At 59.1% G+C, this 19,668-nt stretch overlaps 1 protein-coding gene across 1 annotated transcript in view; it reads left to right on the forward strand.

Annotated features, from left to right (window-relative positions):
- Positions 1-17,843, forward strand: part of ARAP1 (ArfGAP with RhoGAP domain, ankyrin repeat and PH domain 1) — a 34,595-nt gene extending 16,752 nt beyond the window's left edge. The window contains exons 6-35 of the mRNA XM_057377001.1: positions 295-465; positions 2,117-2,186; positions 2,445-2,565; positions 2,682-2,887; positions 3,249-3,355; positions 3,437-3,636; positions 3,731-3,816; positions 4,974-5,156; positions 6,122-6,296; positions 7,736-7,870; positions 8,127-8,262; positions 8,785-8,887; positions 8,975-9,170; positions 9,506-9,551; positions 9,766-9,929; positions 10,234-10,446; positions 11,364-11,469; positions 11,691-11,838; positions 12,042-12,125; positions 12,268-12,336; positions 12,508-12,625; positions 13,372-13,485; positions 13,904-14,046; positions 14,444-14,476; positions 15,328-15,410; positions 15,862-15,912; positions 16,294-16,357; positions 16,512-16,667; positions 17,585-17,622; positions 17,800-17,843. Coding sequence (XP_057232984.1) covers positions 295-465; positions 2,117-2,186; positions 2,445-2,565; positions 2,682-2,887; positions 3,249-3,355; positions 3,437-3,636; positions 3,731-3,816; positions 4,974-5,156; positions 6,122-6,296; positions 7,736-7,870; positions 8,127-8,262; positions 8,785-8,887; positions 8,975-9,170; positions 9,506-9,551; positions 9,766-9,929; positions 10,234-10,446; positions 11,364-11,469; positions 11,691-11,838; positions 12,042-12,125; positions 12,268-12,336; positions 12,508-12,625; positions 13,372-13,485; positions 13,904-14,046; positions 14,444-14,476; positions 15,328-15,410; positions 15,862-15,912; positions 16,294-16,357; positions 16,512-16,667; positions 17,585-17,602 — 3,499 coding nt within the window. The 3' untranslated portion in view covers positions 17,603-17,622; positions 17,800-17,843. The remainder of the gene's footprint in view (positions 1-294; positions 466-2,116; positions 2,187-2,444; positions 2,566-2,681; positions 2,888-3,248; positions 3,356-3,436; positions 3,637-3,730; positions 3,817-4,973; positions 5,157-6,121; positions 6,297-7,735; positions 7,871-8,126; positions 8,263-8,784; positions 8,888-8,974; positions 9,171-9,505; positions 9,552-9,765; positions 9,930-10,233; positions 10,447-11,363; positions 11,470-11,690; positions 11,839-12,041; positions 12,126-12,267; positions 12,337-12,507; positions 12,626-13,371; positions 13,486-13,903; positions 14,047-14,443; positions 14,477-15,327; positions 15,411-15,861; positions 15,913-16,293; positions 16,358-16,511; positions 16,668-17,584; positions 17,623-17,799) is intronic.
- Positions 17,844-19,668: the final 1,825 nt, after the last annotated feature.

Genomic DNA, 19,668 nt, shown 5'->3' on the forward strand with positions numbered 1-19,668 from the left:
TGTGTGTGTGTGAGAAGAGAGCAGCTCTGCACATCGCTGGGCTGGGCTGTGGTCTTGGGGCTGCCCCTGTCCCCCTCACAGAGCTGGGACTCAGGCCTGGGCTGTCCCTGGAGCTGGGGGATGTGCTGGGATCYCCCTGAGAGGACTGTCCCCAGAGTACCCGCTTGCACACAGCTGACCTGCATTGCCTGTGCCTCAGGGAAGGTCACGGGGAGGCTGAACTGTGCAGGAGAGCCTCGGCCCCTCCCGGGACCTGCCAGCTCTTAACCCCCTCCCTCGGCTCCTCATCCCCAGTGGCAGCAGCAGCTGGAGTGACAGAGACCCCAGCCTGCACCTGCCTGCAGCCGACACCTTCCCTGGCAGCAGCCCCAGCACACTCAGTGACAGCATGGAGGGCATGAGTGCCACCACCACTCTGTCACCCACCATCAGAGCGGGGTGGCTGGACAAGAACCCGCCACAGGGGTGAGTGATGTACTGTGGGTCCCTGTGTGACATGGAAGGGTGATTGTCCCCTCCTTTTCCCATCTGTAATTCCTGCTTGAGGGGGTGTACTTTTGCTTTGGTGAAAATCCACCACTAGGGATGTGTTCCTTCCACTGCCTTCTAACCTGTGATTTAGCTTAGAGCCATCTATTTTTCATGAAAGAGCCTTTCTCAGAGCGGGTGCCACCAGTGGCTGTAGTGACTTGGCTGACGAGGAAGGGAGCCTGCAGCTCAAGCTTTCTCCCAGACCCTGCATCACTGGGAAAAGAGCTGYCTTTCCTCTGAAGGAGCCCTGGAATAGTGGTGACCGCAAGAGAAGCTGTCAGGGATGAGGTGGGGGGTCTGGGCTGACCCATGCATTTGGGATCACTGGGTATGCTGCAGGAGGAGGTGGTGATGGCCCCTATCCCATGGGATAGCAGCCCCAAATTCTAATCTCATGGTGGAAAGCCAGAGTGGTGCAGGAGTAAAACAGGGGAAGTGCTGGGTGTGTGTGTCTGTGTGCTCCAGAGTGAGCAAGCCAGGGAGTCATAGAGAGCCCAGTGAGCACAGCAAGCACAGTGTGCACAGGGAGCCCACTCAAAGAGCCCCTGCACTAGCTGGGAGGCAACAATCAAGCAGGAGATGTGATGGATATTTGGGGGCTTCTTAATTTGGGCTCTGRGGAAGCCCTGAGGCAGCAGTTCCACCAGCGGAGGAGGAGGAAGCTCAGCTGTTTGCAACGGAGCAGCCGTGCTGCTGGGGAAGTGAGAGCAGCTGGAAGTTCCCTGGGAAGCTGCTCCAGCAAACCTTTCCTGAGTAAACAAGCCCTTAAGCAACCACTGTGTCCCTGCAGCTCCCCCAGCCCTATCAGCAGAGGGGAACTTGGGGGTTCAGTGYTGGTAGGGGGCTGCATGGCAGGGCTTGTTGCTGGAGCCATTTCAGAAAGGGCTTGGCTTCTGCAGCCCTAATGCTAAAGGGATGGGCTGAAGAGTGTCCTGACTTTCCCTGTGGTGCATGGTTGGTCTGCATGCTGGGCTGGGGCGGGCAAAGGGGTCTCTGGTGGGCTCTCTTCCAGCCCCAGGGTCCTGCCATCTTTATCCCCATCCTGGCAGAGATGCCCGGATTCTCCCTGTGCTCCAGSGCCGCTGACCCCTGTTGGAATGTGTCTCCTGGATTGAACCCTGCCTGGCTGTTAGGTCCTGAGCAGTGAATAGGGATTTGGGGGAGCTTTTAGGGGCAGCCCTCATTCTCAGCTCCATGTTTTAATTGGAGGAAAGCATGAAGTCCCCATTTCTGTCCCCAACACAACATAAGGGCACAGGATCAGGGGCTGGGGACTTAAAGGACTGGTTGAGACAGACCTCTTATCTTTGTGCAGCATAGAGGACTGGGGGACATGGCACAGGAAATAGGGACATGGCACCAGATCAAGGGTTGGGGACACAGGGTAGAATGGAAGGCTGGGGACATCAAGGGCTGGGGACACGGCACAGGATGGAGGATTGGGGACATTGAGGGCTGGGGACACAGGGCAGGATCAATGGTAAGGTGGCCCCAGGCTTTTGGCAACTGGGGCGTGAACACRCAAGCAGAATCATCGCGAGTTCAAGGGCATCCCCTCCAACGGATCCCTCCGGTCCCCTCCCAGGTCCTACATCTACCAGAAGCGCTGGGTGAAGCTTGATGCTGACTACCTCCGCTATTTTGACAGTGAAAAGGTGGGTGGAGAAGATGAATCTGGGGGTTTGGAATGAGAAGGTGGCAGAGGAGGTGATCCTTCTGGGGCAGCTGGGAGATGTGGCTGTGCCAAGGGGCAGTATCCCAGGGAGCAGCCATGGCTGGGTGCTGGGCTGTGATGTGGGAGGCTCAGAGCCTCCTGGACATGGGAGTTGGAGCATTGGTCACAGGGCCACTAACTGCCCCATTTCCCTGAGGCCACAGACATGAGCAGCCCGTCTCCCCACTCCCTCACCCAGGATACCTACTCCAAGCGGCTCATTCCCGTCTCCTCCATCTCCCGCGTCGCCAGCGTCGGGGACCAGAAATTCGAGGTYGTCACCAACAACCGCAACTTCGTGTTCCGGGCTGAGAGTGATGGTGAGYGACAAGGGGTCCCTGTTCCCCAGCTGCTGTCCCTTCTCAGCCCATGGGATGAGTCCCATTGGCTCCCGGGCCCGGGCTTATCCTGACCTGTCTCCCCTCCGGCCCCACAGTGGACCGCAACGAGTGGATACAGACCCTGCAGCAGATTGCAGAGGAGCGGAAGAGCAAAGCTCCAGAGAGGACACTGATGTCCTCAGCCACTGACAGTGCCACTGAGCTAGCTGACAAGAGTGGCTTCCTGGAGCTGCGAGGCTTTAAGCACAAGCTCTTTGTGGTGGTGGCTGGGGACAAAGTGTTCCTTTACAAGAATGSAGAGGTGGGTAACTGGGAGGGCTGTGGCACTATGAGGGACCCTGCTGCCATTCYAAAGGGGACCCCTTCCCTTTGCAATCCCAACCTGAGCAGAGCAGCAGTGAGCCAGGGCACCCAGGCCTGCCACCCCACAAATGGAGACAGCACAGAAGCCACTGAGTGCTGATGTCTGAGCTGGAGCCCTCTCTCTCTGCTGGCTCTGAGCCTTGGGTTCTCCTAGGAGCATCACATCCACTGTGGGTGCTCCAGAGTCTGTGGTGCCCTAGGTACCCACAGGATGAGAGCTGGGCAGAGAAGGGACTCCAGCTCCCAGGCATTGGATCCCATCATCCATCCCCTGCCTTATCCCTTGCCCCCCTCACCAGGACTATCAGCTGGGGATTGGCATCACCTACATTGAAATGAATGTGGGGAATGTCAAGGAGGTGGATCGTCGGGGCTTTGACCTCACCACACCATACAGGACCTTCAGGTGAGCCCGGGTGGGGAGTRGGTGCTGAGGGTGCTGCCCACCTTGATCCACGGTATACCTCATCCCCATCCCTGCCGGCAGCTTCTCTGCTGACTCAGAGCAGGAGAAGGAGGAATGGGTAGAGGCCATGCAGCAGTCCATTGCTGAGGCACTCTCCAACTCGGAGGTGGCCGAGAAGATCTGGGCAGTGGAGTCCAACCGCTTCTGTGCCGACTGCGGCTCCCCCAAACCCGACTGGGCCTCCATCAACCTCTGTGTTGTCATCTGCAAGAGATGTGCAGGTACCTGTATCCAGAGGGGCACAAATGGGGATCTCTGAGCACCCCTATACCTTTCACAYGCTACAGTGAGTCCCTAATGGCTCATCTCTGTCAGGGGAACACCGAGGATTGGGTCCTGCCATCACCAAAGTCCGGAGCCTGAAGATGGACAGGAAGGTGTGGACCCTGGACCTGATTGAGGTATTGGCACAGACCAGTCCCCAAATGCCCTTTTGAGGGGTGACACTGTTCCCTCTGCACGGTAGAGCTGCTCAGTGTGGGCTGGAGGGTTCCTCTAGGCTGATTCCAGCCCCTTGGGGGCACACCACGGTGTGGCTTGGCTGGGGAGAGGACCCYCAGCAGCTTTTTATTCTGTCCCTGTGAACCCCTGGCACCCAGTTCAGCCGGTGAGGACAAGCTGCAGTTATGTGTCCATGCCACAGACAGATGATGTCTCTTTTGTCTGTGGGGACATGGCTCTGGAGTGGCTGGAGTGGCTGTGGGGCCATGGCTGTGGGATTGGCGCGGGGCCAAGGGCAGAGCAGTCCTCCCAAGTGCTATTGCTGCCGGCAAGGAGGAATGTGTCGGCACAGCCAGGGCCAGGAATGGGTGGGCGGGRGGAGCTGGGATTCGTTTCAAGACTTAACCTGGCAGCCATTTTCTGCCGGCAGAGCCTGTCTGGCTCCGTTCTTCCCATCCATCCTGCTCAGATCCTGCATTCCTGCCTGGCGTCCCACCCGCGCAGCCTCCGCCTCCGGCGTTGCCTGCTCCCCGAGCTCCCAAACGCTTCCAGCTGCTGCCTGCGGCTGCTCCCTTTCCCCTCCCCTTTCTGGGAACGCCGCCTGAAACCACTCCAGCATCCCCAGGTCCCCAGCTTGCACCACCCCTCCTTAACCCCCGCATGCACCCATTCCACCCCTAAAAACTWTGGGGTGCTGGCAGTCTCCCGTGGGTGTTGAGGTGGTGTGGGTCTCCCTGACACCGGGCTAAACCTCGTAATGGCATTGCTCAGTGTGGATAATGGGATGGCAAGAGGCCACCAAAAGGACTTTGAATCTTGTCCCCATGGATGCTGAGCACCACCCCACCTCCCACAGCTGGGTGCTGCATTCCAGATGTGATTTTCCGGGGCAGGAAGGGGAGTTGGTGGCTATGGCGGCTCTCAGATGCTGCGTGCCTGCAGTGGGTGGGTGCTCCTGCACCCTGCCCACCCACCCTCCCCACTCCCCCTCCCCACTCCCCCTGTACCACCCATGCTCTTCATGCACCCCACTGTTCTGGGCAGCACCCCGCCCCCAGCAAAGCCCTCTCACATGTCTCACCAGTATTATCACCGTGGCTTGTCCTTGTCCCCACAGCTCTTCCAGCAGTTTGGCAATATGATGGCAAACCAGTTTTGGGCTGCAAATGTGCCTCCCAGTGAGGCCATTGGCCCCACCAGCAGCAGCCAGGACAGGAGGCGCTTCCTCATCGCCAAATACCGGGAGGGCAAGTACCGCCACTACCACCCACTCTTCGGCAACCAGGAGGAGCTTGACAGGGTCAGTGGCCCCCAGGGATGAGCACCCACTTGGGGGGTCTGCCTGGGTGCAAAGTGGTGCTGAGCTGGGGTCCTGAGGCTCTTTTGGGAGTGAGGTCTGTGCCAAGCAGACTGCCCACCATCCCTTCCTGCCTRTGTCCCTGCCTGTATCCCCCCAGCCCCCACTCGCCACACCCTCTGTCCTTACTGTGCAGCCCAAGCCAAAGCCTAGGGTCTGCAGGAGGGATGAGCCAGCTSTGGGGACAGGATGGCATCTCTGCACTGGGACATAAGAACCTTGTCCAAGGCACGATGTCCCCATCACAGCCAGGCAGCCCCACAGTTTACCTCTTCCAGGCTTGGAAACAGTTTTGCAGTCCATCTCTGGGCTGGATGGGGCTTAGGGGGGCTGGTGCTGGAGGCACACGGCAGTTCAAGCAGCTTGAAATCCCTTCTCAGGAGCACCTGGCCAACACCCCCAAACTCCAGCCATGGCACCCATTCCCGGTGCTGGCTGCTGGCAGGGTGCCAGACCAGAGCGTCACACAGGAACTGTCGCACAGGGACTGTCACACAAGGAATGCCATCCTGGCACTATGGCTGCTGACCTTCGCCTCCCACTCTGCCWTGGCTTCGCCCCTGCCATGGCTTTGCCGGTGTTTGCACAAGAGTTGGGAGCATGCGGGGGGCCCAGGCAGCCACGGGAATTCGCATGTGGGCTTGTTTGTTTTCCTACTCCGGCTCAGCCAGCCCGCCCCGCTGCCGTATGACTTCACCCCGGCTCCTTAAGGGAGGGATTCACTGCCGGCTCCAAACTTTTTCTCCCAGTTTGAGCCTCCTTTGTTCTGACCAGGCGGCTGGGAGGCRGCCGGGAGGCAGCCGGGGGTCCGGCAGCTCGCTGCACTCACCCGGCTCCTTTGGCTGGGGGTCTCCTCCTCCTCGCTGGGAGCCATCAGCTTCACTGCTGGCCTCCTGGCTCTGCTGCAGGCTCTGTGTGCGGCTGTCACCACCAGTGACCTGGCGGAGACACAGGCTCTGCTCTTCTGTGGGGCATTGGTGACCTGTGACACCGGGGACCCYCAGTGCCCAACGCCCCTGGCTCTGGCTGAGAGAAGTGGGCAGCGGCTGCAGATGGAGTTCCTGCTCCACAACAAAACCTCAGGTAAGGGCTGACCCCCTTGAAGCTCCACCGTGGGCTCACACCCACTGACATCATTCCTGGAGTTGCCACTGGGGTRTTCTGGGTGTTTTGAGCCAGCYCTGTGTCCTGCCCARCAGCTTCTTGGCAGGGGACTCTCCGTCTGCTGGCACTGTGAGGGTCTGTGCAACCCAGGAGAGGGAAGAGAGGCTTTGGGGAAATCCCTGTACCCCCTGAGGACTCCATCCCAGCTGGGAACACAGGTCTGGAGCACAGCTGGGGATGCAGGCTGGTGTTGCAGGCACCGGAAAGGATAGGAGAGAGTATTCCCACGCCATCCTGGCATGCTGTGGGCTTTCCAGGCACCTTCAAGGGACATTCCCCTGTCAGATTGGCAGCTCCCACATCCAGCATGCCCCTGGGGTAGGAGGGCTGACCCCCTAATGACCCATCCTATTCTGCTGAATGTGTGCCAATGCCTGTGATCACCCCTGAACTCGCTCCAGGAGGGCTGACGGCTCCCATGGGATGTGCACCCTAATGCAGGGTCAACCTCTGGCCTTGGGTGGGTGGGCAGGAACTCTTTGGCAGGGGKAGCAAAGGTGTGGGGGGCTGGCCAGTGCTTACTAGAGCCGTCACCTCCCGCCCCGCCTCGGCAGCCAAGTCTCCGGCGGAAGTTGGAATTTGCCCAGGTCTGGGCCCAGCTCTTCCTGACGTGTCAGCACTAAAGGGGTCGGGGAGAGCTGTGAGGCCTCTCAGCCATCCCAGTGAGCCAGAAAAATCCAAAGCTTTGGCTCCCYCGACTGCTGGGGCCAGCAATCTCCAGTGTCCTGTGGTGTGGTGGATGAACCCAACACTGTGTGAAGCAGGGCTGGACTGGGGGAACAGAAACCTGCCTCATCCTGGGTTCCCTGTCTCTAGAGCTCCAGGCACCCTATGCTCTGACCTAGGCATGGTTTAGGGGTGTCCCTGCATCCTGTCTCTCTTCATCCTGGTGGAAGTGGGGGTTGCCTCTTGCTGGCAAGGTAGGGAAGCCAAGGCAGGAGACGTGACTGTGATCAGATGAGGAGGCAGTGACAGASCCCTGGGCTGTTCTTTCAGCTGCAGGACAGTGATGTTCTGCCCTGCATGTCCTGCAGAGCAGCAGGGASCTGGGACAGCCTGGGAGRGATCTTMGTGGTGGGGGAACCTGGTCCCCACCTCCCCACATTGTCCCCATCCCGTCCCAGCTCAGTGCTTAGGGAGGGGCTCCAGGGAGGACTCAGGATGTGGGATGACTACCAGGCAGCCCTGGATTTGGAGACCAGCATTGCTCCTTGCACCCCAGCTGTGCTGTGGTAGGGGCTCGGGSTGCAGCCTGTGGGGTGCTCCTTGTGCTGAGATGGAGGAAACCAAACTGCCTCGCAGTGAGGGCTGGGGGAGGAGGGCAGCTCCCCGTGACAAACTGCTGTCCYTGCTTGCAGAGCCACCACGCCTGGAGATGGTGGGCAGTGAGCAGAAGYCCTACTCTGTGCACCTGCCCTCCATCACCCACAATGGCTTCCTCTACAAGACTGCCTCCATGGCCAAGCCCATCTGCGAGCGAAAGGGCCCGGAAGGTACATGTGAGACAGGGAAAAGGGAGCTGGGAGATTCAGACCAGTTCCCTCTGAGATGGGAAATGGCACTCTCCCTGTTCTCTCAGGCATTGAAAAGGTGATGGGGAAGTGCACCTGTTAGCCTGATGGGGTGATGGGGGGTTGCATCTGATGGGCACCCAGTGGGTGCTGCTGCAATGCTCAGGCTGGTTTGTTGAGTGCTATGGGATGGGCTGGAGCTCAGGGGCACTGCTCAGTGCTCTCCTGTGCCGTGCAGAGTTCAGCCGGAGGTGGTGCACGCTGCAGGACGGTGTGCTCAGCTACTATGAGAACGACCGCAATACTGTGCCCAATGGCGAGATCAGGGTGGAGGAGATCGTCTGCCTGGTGAACAACCCTCTCCATGCCCATGGGTAAGGCTGCACTCCTCTGGAGCACCCCAACAGCCCCTCTGCTCCTGCAGGACCTGGCACAGCTCCAGTGGCACCCACGAGGGATGGCACTAGGGGACTGAAGTCCCCAAACCCACCAATGGCCCCTGAACACACCGCTTTGCAATGTTTCTTGTAAATAATTTGCAGCCCCTTTGGAGCCTCTTTACAATCCTTTTGTGAAACCTTTGCATTCCTTTTGCAACACCTTTGTTACCTCTTTGCAGCTGCCTTGTAATCCCKCTGTAACCCTGGTCCAACTCCTCTGTAACCATTTTGTGGCCCCTGTGCAGGCCCTGTGTCACCTGTTGGAATGTTCTAGCAGCACAGGGATGCAGGATTGCCTGGGTCCATGGCAGTGGGATCCCACATTAGATCGGCCATTGTCAGAGTCATCAACAGTCATGCAGTGGGATGCTCCCACCCCTGGAACACCCCTATCACCCACACAGCTCTGTCGCACTCCTGTGGGCACCCAGGCTCCTTTTTTCCTCCCTTCTGAAGGATCGAGAGCACGTTTGAGGTGTACACYGAAGCAGAGCGTCTCTACCTTTTTGGGCTGGAGAGCCCCGACTCTGCTCGGGAATGGCTCAAGTCTATTGCCAAGGTGGGATGCAGGGACCTGGGGTGGCCCTGGGTGCTGKAGGCAACCGGATGCGGTGATGCTGATGGATTTCTCTCCTCCCTGGCTCAGTCCTTTGTCCATCCCCGTGCCGAGGAGCTGCTGACACTGGACTTTGAACGGCTTGGCCGGCTGCATTACAAGGGGGGTCTCACCCTGGAGCGTGCGCAGGAGGGCTGGTTCGCTCTGGTCGGTTCAGTGCTCCATGTCTGCTCTGAGGATGGCCGTCAGCAGGAGCCTCTCCAGCTSCGCAAGCTGCAGGAGCTCTGTGAGTGCTGCTGCTCTGCTGGCAGGACCCCGTGGCTGGGAGGGAGGAGGTGTCCCCCAAATCCTGCCCTAGGGTGCACCTAACCTTCGGTGGGAGTATGGTGGGTGTTGCTCCTATGGAAATCAGGGTCTCTTGAATGAGAGGGAATGCAGCTGCTCTTTTTCCACTTCATCCTTTTCAACCCCCTTCCCCCTCTCCATCCTCTTCCCCAATCCTTCTTGTCCCATTTGGACTGGAGCTGGAGTTTTTGGCAGAGCCTCTCGCACCATGTGGGTCTAGGGGGCTGGGGCATCCCATGTTCCTATAGGTGATGGGCTCCCTGCCTTCCTTTCCAGCCATCCAGGGGGACCATGAGGTTCTGGTGCTGGTGGAGAGACGGAGGTAAGCGTGGAGGGTGGGTGAGAGGGGGCCCCCCCCAGCAAAATACCCCTCCTTGTTCTAGAGTGTCTTTACCCTATTGGACTTGGCTCCAGACCCCTAAAACAGAGTTGGGATCACCTGCAGGCTCCCAGGGCCAGCCTTCCTGGGGGCTGTGGACATGCAGTGGGGTCTGGGGGGSCACCTAGCCCCCTGCTAAGGCCAGATGTGCTGGCAGGACTCTGTACATCCAAGGGGAGCGGAAGCTGGATTTCCTGGGCTGGGTCCACGCCATCCAGAAGGCTGCAGGCAGCTCGGGGGACACCTTGTCGGAGCAGCAGCTGACAGAGTCAGACGTCCCACTGCTGGTGGACCGCTGCATTGACTACATCACCCAGTGCGGTATGAGACAGGTCCTGGGCTGCTGGTGGGGACAGAAGTGTAGCATTTGGGTCACCYTACTGTGTTGTGGCAGGGTGAGAACCTGATGTGCTTGTGATACGTGTTTTGCTCCCTCTCTGAACATCTGCTCCAGCTCTGTGGGAGGGAGGGCTCCATCTGTAGCAGGGCTTTGGCTCCAGTCACAGGAACACCTGCAGGAAAGGATACTCTGTGGCACCTGGCAGTATTTGATGGGCAGCTGGTGGGCCAGGAGTGGGATCTGTCTGCTGGAGAGAGGGTCTCATCCTCACGGACTCTATCACAGGGCTGACATCTGAGGGAATCTACCGCAAGAGCGGGCAGAACTCCAAGACCACCAGCCTTCTGGAGGCACTACAGMGGGATGCGCGCCGTGTCCGCTTGAAGGAGGGCGAGCACCAGGTGGAYGATGTGGCCAACACCCTCAAACGCTTCTTCCGTGACCTTGGGGATGGGCTCTTCACCCGGCGGTGGGCCCAAGACTGGCTGTGGGCCACAGGTGAGCCCTGGGCGCTGCTTGGGGGTAGCAGAGGAGGGGTATGGCCTTCCCAGTTTTGTGCAGCCTATTTGTCCCCTTCATGGGTTGGAGAAATGTGTCTGGGCTCCACATGTTCCCCTGTGCTGGGGTCTCAAGTGGTGGGTGGGGAGTGGAGTGTGTTCACCTACTCCTGTGCAGACTCGTGCTCTGGCAAGGATGGGGCTGAGCCAGGGGAGACAGCCAGATCTGCCTTCCCTTCCCTTCTGGATCTGGTCAGTGGACAATGGGGATAGATGCACCCAGCAGAAAAACGGACACAAACTACAGCCCCGTGGAGCTGGAACGGTCTGGCTTCAGAGAGCTGGGATGCTTTAACTTTGTGATGCTTTGGTGCCATGATGCTGGGATGCTCCAGTTCCATTATGCTGAGATATTCTGTTCCCATGAATCTGGGGTGATCTAACCCTGCAGAGCTAGGATGCTGTGGCCCCATGGAGCTGGGGTGCCCTGGCCTCACAGGTCTGGGATGCTCCAGCCCCATAAAGTAGGTGTGCTCTGGCCCCATGGACCTGGGATTCTGCAGCCCTAGGATGCTCCRACCCCTTGGAATTGGCAGGTTCCAGCCCCATGTAGCTCTTCCCCATTGAGCTAGGTTGCTCCAGCCCCATGGAGCTGGGATGCTCTGGCCRCATGGAATTGGAGTGCTTTGGCTCCATGATGCTGGGATGTTTCAGTGCCATGATGCTGCGTTCCTCCGGTCCCATGATTCAGGGATGCTTAAGCACTGGCATGCTCCAGCTCTGCAGACCTGGGATGCTCTCTGGTCTCATGGATTTGGGGTGCTCAATCCCCACAGTGGGACAGAAGGGAGAGGTGTAGTCTGCACAGTGGATGGTGAGGTCCTGAGCCTTAATCTGTTCATTCTGTCCCTCTGGCAGCGCTGGAGGATGAGAAGGCAAAGGTTGGCGAGTACCGGCAGCTCCTGGCTGCCCTCCCCGCAGTGAACCGGGCCACGCTGAAGGCGCTCATCAATCACCTCTTCCGGTATGGCATTGACCCGCTGGGCATCAACATCTCCCCTGTGGGGACCTGGGAGTTCTGGGGTGTGGGAGAGCCCTTGTCCTTTGCCTCATGTCCCCAGCAAGGAAAGGAGAGGAATTTGGGGTCAAGCTATGCCTGATGCCRAGCATTGTGTCCTGCATGGGTCTTGGAGGGAGGGGTACCGGGGGGCTCTGGGGCAGGAATCTTGACAGAGTTTCCCACAGGGTCCAGTGCTTCTCTGGGGAAAACCAGATGAACACACACAACCTGGCCATTGTCTTCGGGCCCACGCTCTTCCAGACGGATGGGAAGGACTACAAGGCAGGACGTGTGGTGGAGGACCTCATCAGCCACTACGTGGAGATCTTTAATGTAGGTTCACCCCTGGGTCCCAATGTGTGGACAGTTACAGGGAATGGAGAGGTGGAAAGAGGAGGAAGTTGGGTCTGCGCTCTCTGCAGACATCTTGCTTTGGAGACAATGGGAGAGAGGACCATGTCTTTTCAGACCCTGGAAACCCCAGGCCTGGAGCCAGGATGGTCTGGTCAGCYCTGATGGCTTTTCTTCCCTGGCAGGTCAATGACCAAGAGATGAAGAAGCAGCAGGATGAAATCACAGCCATCATGAAGATGCGGGAGGCATCATCCAGTGGAACACAGGTGGGTCCTGGACATGGGGACCTCTTCTCCTGGGGCCCCTGGTGCCTACTGTAGCATCTCCTAGACATGCCCTGGGCAGGGGATGTCCACACTGGTGGACATGGGAAGCTGTAGGTTGAAGCACTTCACTGTTGCCCTCCAGCAAGCTGGGGACTTCATCTGCACTGTCTACCTGGAGGAGAAGAAGACAGAGACAGAGCAGCATGTCAAGGTGAGCAGTGGGGTGGAGGGTGCAGAGAGTGAAGAGGGGACAAGGATCGCCTTGTTGTATGTCCAAGGCTCTGTGGTGGCATGGGGACTCACACCGAGCTAGCACCTCTGTGGTGTGAGGATGGAAGAACCCTGGGCAGTGGCTRATGGAGACCTGCCCCCTCCCTGCCAGATCCCAGCCACCATGACAGCTGAGGAGCTCACCTTCGAGATCCTGGACCGGCGGAAAATTGTCATGAAGGAGAAGGATTACTGGAGCTGCTTCGAAGTGAATGAGAGGGAAGAGGCAGGTTGGTGCCRGGCCAAGAGGATGGTGATGAGGGGAAGAGGGATGGAGATGAAGATGGGGATGCAGATGAGAATGGGAATGAGGTGGGGATGAGGATGGAAATGGTGATGGATATGGTGATGCAGATGGAGTAAGGATGGATGTGAGGATAGAGATGCAGGTAGAGGTGGGAATGGATATAGGGATGGGTATGAAAAATCTCCCCTTGGGATTGCACCATGGAGCTCCAGGTGTTCAAGTGGGACAGTTGCTCACCACATCCAGCTTGCACATGGTCAAGTACTGCAGATGGGCTGGAGTTTGGGACAGGGTATTTGTCAGTATCCTTAGGGGTTCAAGTGCCTTTGAAGCTTGGTGGGGGRCGGTGTCCAGGTTTTCTGGCCCCATGTTGCCTGTAGGCAGCAGCAGGGGAGAGATCAACAAGAGCCAGATGAGACCCTGGTCCTGCCTGCTGGTGCCTCAAGCTCCTGTTGCCAGTGKGTGGGGGTCGGTCTCTTCTCCWRGGTAAYAAGGGACAGGATGAGAGGAAATGGCCTCAAGTTGTGCCAGGGGAAGGTTGTCCAGCCCTGGCACAGGCTGCTCAGGGCAGTGGTGGATTCACTGCCCCTGGAGGGTTTGAAAACATGCAGATGTGACACTTGGGGACATAGTTTAGTGGCAGGACCATAGCAGACCCTCAGGACACAAGTGTGACACTGTCCGGATGGGAGCTGGCCCTGGGTACACTGCCTGTCCCCAAACTGACAGAGCGGCCCTTGCATTACTCGGAGAAAGTTCTGCCCATCCTGCACTGCCTGGGGACAGACAGTTACCTGGTGGTGAAGAAGCAGATGTCCATGGAGAACATGCTCATCTACCTCGGTGAGAGGCAGGGGCCATGGTCTGGGCAGGGAGAGAAGGAAGGGGGTGGAATGGGATGAGATGGGATGGGACGGGACGGGACAGGATGGGATGGGGATGGGATTGCGGAGTGGAGAGGAGGGGATAGAGAAGGGGATGGGAATCGGGAAGAGGATGGGATGGGATCCATGCTAGTAGGCACCAGCTGAGTTAGCACATGGCTTGTGGCCACCTGATACAGTGTCATGGCCAAATGCTTTGCCCAATGCAGTGGGGAAGCTGATCCTGCCTGACCTGCCTGGGCTGGGAGTTGAGGGGCAGTACCAGGGCTCTGCAGCAGCCAGAAGGCTGCCGTGACAGGGGGGAGGGTCTGGCTGCACCCTTCTTGGGGTGGGCTGGACCCTGGGTGGACCGGAGCCACTCAGGCACCTGCCTGCAGCCAGCAGAGTGGGTGACTGCAAGCATGGCATGATGAAATTCCGGGAGGAGAGGAACCTGCTGGGGCTTGGGCTGAGCACTGGCTTCCACGATCGCTACTTCATCCTCAACCACTCCTGGCTGCGCCTCTACAAGGAAGTGCGGGTGAGCCCTTCCCTTCCCTTCCCTTCCCTTCCCTTCCCTTCCCTTCCCTTCCCTTCCCTTCCCTTCTGTGACTCCATGGGGATTCCCTGAGGCCATGGGATCCACATGGGCTGGCATAGCTCAGGCACCAATGGGCAGTGCCAGAGCTGGCCCCAGCAGTGCTGTCACCCAGACCTGGAGCAGATCCTGGAGCTCTGGTCAGTGCCAGGGCTGAGGAGGGACATGCTGGCATACTGGCTGTGCAGGGACAACCACTCCCTGTCCCCCAGTTCCTGCTTGCCCTGATCTGACAMCACACCCTGGCACCACTCCATGCCCATGCCCTGCCCGTAGGCACAGGGGGGCTGCAGGGAGAGCTCCCCMACCTCTGCTTTAACCCCTGTCCTCTGTTGAACAGAGCCTGAGGCAGCGGAGTCCCCCCTTGGAGAGCGTGAGTAGGGAGGGGAACAGGGGGCTTGGCTGGGCTGCTGGGCTCCCATGCCCTCTGCCCTTACAAGTCTGCCCAGGGCTGACCTCAGATCCAATCCGGGGTCAGTCCCAAATCCAATCCCGCAGCACACGTGCCAATCACCAGAACTGTCCCTGATGCTACCATCTCACTGCTTTAGCCCCCGGCATTATTTGGCCCCTCTAGCTTGGGTGTCCCACTGTCCTTCGGTCCAGGCAGCCAGAGCTGTGTGTGGGGAGGGGACCAGAGAGGATGGGGATGGGCTGAGCTGCTTCCCCATCCTGCGGGCATTGGATCGGGCTCTTGTAAGTCAGCATTGCTTGCATGTGAACATAGATGGAGGGTCCCCAGGGTCCCCAGTGTGGCACTCGCTGCCAGGTCATGGCAAGGCACAGCCAGTGCTGGAAGGGTCCTCATGCTGTGCCATGATGGCAGTGGGACATTTAGGAATGTGCTCTGGCCAGAGTGGGTCTGGGCCCACCAATGCCGTGGCTGTGGCCGTGATGCTGAGGAGGGGTGTGAGGTGTGATCCCCATGGCAGAGGTCTGGTGCCAGGCTCTCGAGACCCTGTCACAACGTGCCACTGCTGGTTTCGGCTCTGAAGGCAACTGGCACCGTCCCCAGGGGACAGGCCACCCGTGTCCCTTTCCTGCTACCTGTGTCCCTTACTATGGGTGACACACGCATGCTCTGCTCTRTGCTGGGCTTCATCCTCATCCCTGTCACCACATCACCACGGCTTTTCCTCCCATCCCAGCATTAGTGGAGGGACTGTGGTGGAGGGGGACCCGTCTGGCAGCCACCAACCCGGTGCTGGTTCCCTGTTCCCTCAGAGTCACAAGCCGGAGAAGGAGTGGCCTGTCCGAAACCTGAAGGTCTACYTGGGTGTTAAAAGGAAGCTTCGACCCCCAACATGGTGAGCAGCAAAGGGGTGGCCTGTGGGGCTGAAGGATGAGGGTAGGAGTGGAGAGGGGGACACGGACAAGGAATAGTTTTGGCTGCTGGACCCATCCACTGCTGGCCAGGCCTCCTGCCACCAGGTGTCAGAACAGCCCTGTAGGACGCTGCTGCAGCCTGGTCCAACCATCAGGGACTGGGCTGTCCCTGGCACTGTCCACAACCCTGTACTCAGCGCTGTCCCTGCCCTGTCCTTCTTCCCAGCCCTGTTCCCAGGGGTGTTTGTGGGGCTGGGGGGATTTATGGAGCTGGGGGAGGGTTTTTGGGGCTGGAGGGGGTGTTTGCAGGATCAGTGGGGGGTTTGCAGGGATGGGGGTTGGCAAGGATGAGAGCGGTTTGTTGGGGTGTTTGGCCAGCAGTGGGCAGCCTTGTGGSCTGTTGGGATTCATGTTTTCATTTCCCTCTTCCAGCTGGGGCTTCACAGTGTTCTATGAAAACGAGAAGCACGAGAAGCAGCAATGGTGAGGGAAGGTGATAYGGGATACTAAACTTATGCTTGGGGCAGATGGGTGTGGCAGCTCTCTGGAGCCTTTGCCGTGGGTGGGGGAGATGGGGAATCATAGAAATCATGAAATGGTTTGGATGGGAAGTGACCTTGAAGATCATCCAGTTGTGCCTGACATTGGCAGGGACATTATATGTGTAGTGACAGCCTGTCTGAGCACCCATGGCCCCATATGGGTTCCTGCTGGGGCCTGTGACTATCCCCTTCAGTCCCCTGGGGCTTCATGCAGAGCAGCAGCTGAGGTCTCTGGAGCAGGAGGGTGTCCCCAGAGTGGACAGAGGGGACATCTTACTTGCCTCCACCACTTCCTCTGGCTGCTGACCCTGTATTCCCACAGGTACCTGTGCTGTGACACCCAGGCTGATCTGCGGGAGTGGTTCGCCACCTTCCTCCAGGTGCAGGTAGGGAGTGGGCCGGGTCAGCATTCCCATGGGGGACAGGCCAGCAGAAACTCTTTGGGGTATTCAAGCATCCCTAAAACCGGCACCCAGGGCAAAAGAGAGGTCCTGGGGTGGGTGAGTCTCTGGTTTCCATCGTTGTCCCCTCTGTCTGCAGAATGGGGGAGTCCTGTGGCCCTCAGAGCGTCCCAAGATGCGGGCAGCGCGGCCGCAGCAGGATGCCAGGTTGGGTAACATCTCCCTCATCCCGCTGCGGGGCAATGAGAGCGAGATGAGGAACAGTGTGGCTGCTTTTGCTACTGACCCTCTAACTGTGAGTGATCTGGGGGCACTGGGTGGCCCTCTGTGCAGGGCTGCATCACCCCTGCATCACATGATGGTGGGGTCCTGGTCTCCCAACCTGGGTGGGGGATATCCCAGCTCCTATTCCCGCTCCCATTCTTTATGTACTGCATCATCTCCAGTGATGGATCTGGGGGGGCTAGCTGATCCTTTGGGGGCTGGTGGGGTCTCCTGATCCAAGGGGTTCCCAAACCATGTGATGCAAGAAGAGGGGATGCTGCCATGCTCCTGATTTTTCCTCTAACTGGTGGATTTTCTGTCCTGGTCACCGATCAGCTCCCTATCCTGCTGTCTGTCTGTCTGCACCAGCTGTCCTGTGTGGGGGCTGTCACCCATCGGGTGTCCYCAGCCATGTGGGTGCTGATGCTGGAGTCTTGCCCAGCCACGGGGCWGGCGGTGGGACAGGGACAATCCCACTGCCTCTGAGCCAATGGCTCAGGCCCTCGTTGCTGTTATAAACCAGGGCACAGGGCCGTGCCGGGGGGATCACCCTGGCATTGGTTGTGTATCACCAGTGGGTGCCAAGGGCAGACAGCAGTATCACTGCTGCCCTGGAGCCCCTGTGCAGGCTCAGGTTTATAACGGGGGGAGCAAGGAAGCCTCCAGGGGCTTTGCTGTGGGCTTTGCTTAGCAGTGTGTGTGTGCTGGTGTGGTCCAGTGCAGGGGACCAGCACACCAGGGCTCTCAGGGGACAGTAGGTGAGTGTCCCCTGCTACGGGGCCAGCATGGGAAGGGGTGCTGGGACTGCAGCAACTCTGGAGGGACTATGATTTCTCTTGCTGGGGCTTTCCCCTGTGTCCCCCTGGGTGCCACGCTGCCAGTGATGCCCGGACACAGAGGAGGAGAAGGCTGAGGGTGAAAGATGATCTGTCTGCCCTTTGTCCCCAGCTCCTGCGGAATGTCTGAGCTGGAGAACTGACATGCCAGTGAGTTTCCCCCCTAYCTGCACCCCCTGTTCAAACCTGGTGGCAGTGGGAGCCAATGGCTCTGCCCTATTGCCATCCTGGCTTGGGGACATGGCACATGGCCCCAAAGGTGGAAAGGGRTTGGAAGTGCCTGCTCTGTCCCCTTTGCTGACTCTTTGCTCTCCACTTGTGCCGCAGGTTCATCTCCAAGTGGGGCGGCCTTCAGGGTCCTGTGCCAGCCCTGCACCATCACCTGCCAGRGGTCCTGCTGTCTTCAGAGCCTCCACTGGGCCCTCTCACCTTCCAYTGCAGGGACCACGGGCAGCCAGGAGGGGAGAAGGCAGCAGGGCTACCACCCCCCAGCAGAGCTGGGCTTGGAAGCCATTGCCAGGCAGCCCATGGGGTGCCAGCCCCCCTGCTCTGTGCTCCAGCTGCCTTTGGCTACCGCTTCATCTCCCAGCTCTGGGAGGAGAAGCAGAGCCTGGCTGGGAGCTGCAGTCGAGGGCTTTYGTGTTTCCTTCTCCATCCCCTGTTYTTAAGTCTTTTTCCTCTAAAATGACAATGTGGGTGGGAGCTGCCCTTCCTGTGGGGCACAGGAGCTGCCCTTCCTTTCCATGGGATACATGTCTGGCCCTRGGCACTGGCATCATCATACTGCCATCACTCCTGGGGGAAGGGTCCCCTCCACGTCGGGTAGAGCAGGGTGAGCCCCAGTACTCACCCAAAACTGGGAAGGGGGTGCCCCTGGTCTCTGTCCTCCATCCATCGGGGTGAGGATGGCAGGAGCAGCTTCTGCTTCCTGCTGCCACCTCTGGACTATATTAAAGGTCTTGAGAAACAAAGTGGAAGTGTCCAGGTCTCTGCCAGCCGGACAGGGCAGGGAGCACTGGGAGCTGGCAAGCTGGGAGTGCAGAGGGATGGTTCCAGGTGTCTGCTGGGTACTTACCAGAGAGTGGGTGCCATGGTGAAAGCAGTGAGCTGCCCTTTTGGGAGCAGAGCAGTGGCATCCCAGTCCTACAATCCTCTGCCAGGATTGCTGAGYTTTGCCAGTGCAACCAGGACACTGTGCCCATGCCACAGTTGGGGTCTGTGCTGAACTGCCACGGTGGGACACCGGGACTGGGTGGGAGCTACCAACAAACACGTGTGCAGTTGTGTTCCAGGGTCTGGGCCCCTGCAGTGTGGGCATTTCAAAGCCAGAGGTTGGTAGCTGCCTCCTTGGATCGTGGCAGCCATGAGAAATGCTCCCCACAGCCCATGGCTGATGCTGTGCACTGCTACTGCCTGCCGGTGCTGTGACCTTGGAACTTGCCATGGAAACCCTTCGAGCTTCGCCTCACMGCCGTCATGGTGGGGAGCATCCTTGGAGCTCAGTCTGAGTGGCAGAAGGTAGCTGGGTCTCTGTTTTGTTTCCAGGGATGTGGGGATACTAATCCCCAGAGCTGTGGGGATGCAGGGGCGATGGGAGGCAGAGATGCTGGTCCCCAGGRATGTAGGGGGCTGTGTGTAGCTGCAGGGCTGGGAGCATCGCTCCCTGCTGAGCTGTCTGCAGCAGCCCCGGGTGGGGGTGTCCCACGCCCCCTCCTCGTGCTGAGCCGCCACGGGGGCTGTGGTGAGTCATGCGTGGGAGCAGGAGGGATGTCAATCACCTGCAGACGCTGCCGGTGCTGCGGGATGGTGTCAGCGGTGCTGGCCGTGTCACCCGCAGTGTGGAAGGGGTGGAGGAGCCAGAGGGAGACAGAGGGGAGGGACCCGTGCCCCCATCGCCCCCTGAAAACAGCAGCCAGCAAGCCTCAATTACACCAGTGCAGGGCTCGAGCCGCTCGTTGTTGTGGCAACAATAATGCTGGGAGAGGGCAAGAGCCTGCAGCACCCCTGGTTTCATGGCCCCTCTCCCCTTGTGCTGTGCCAGGCTCTCCCATGGGGCTTCTCGTGCCCAGGACTCTGTGGGCCGGGAGCAGATGCCTGGCACCAAACCACAGGGATGTGCCAAGAAATGCTGTTAGTGCTCAGCTTTGTTAGATCCATCCATCCATCCATCCATCCATCCATCCATCCATCCATCCA

The sequence above is a fragment of the Malurus melanocephalus genome, unplaced genomic scaffold, assembly GCF_030028575.1.
Source record: "Malurus melanocephalus ecotype Western Australia unplaced genomic scaffold, MMel_1.1 scaffold_298, whole genome shotgun sequence".
Lineage (NCBI taxonomy): Eukaryota > Metazoa > Chordata > Aves > Passeriformes > Maluridae > Malurus > Malurus melanocephalus.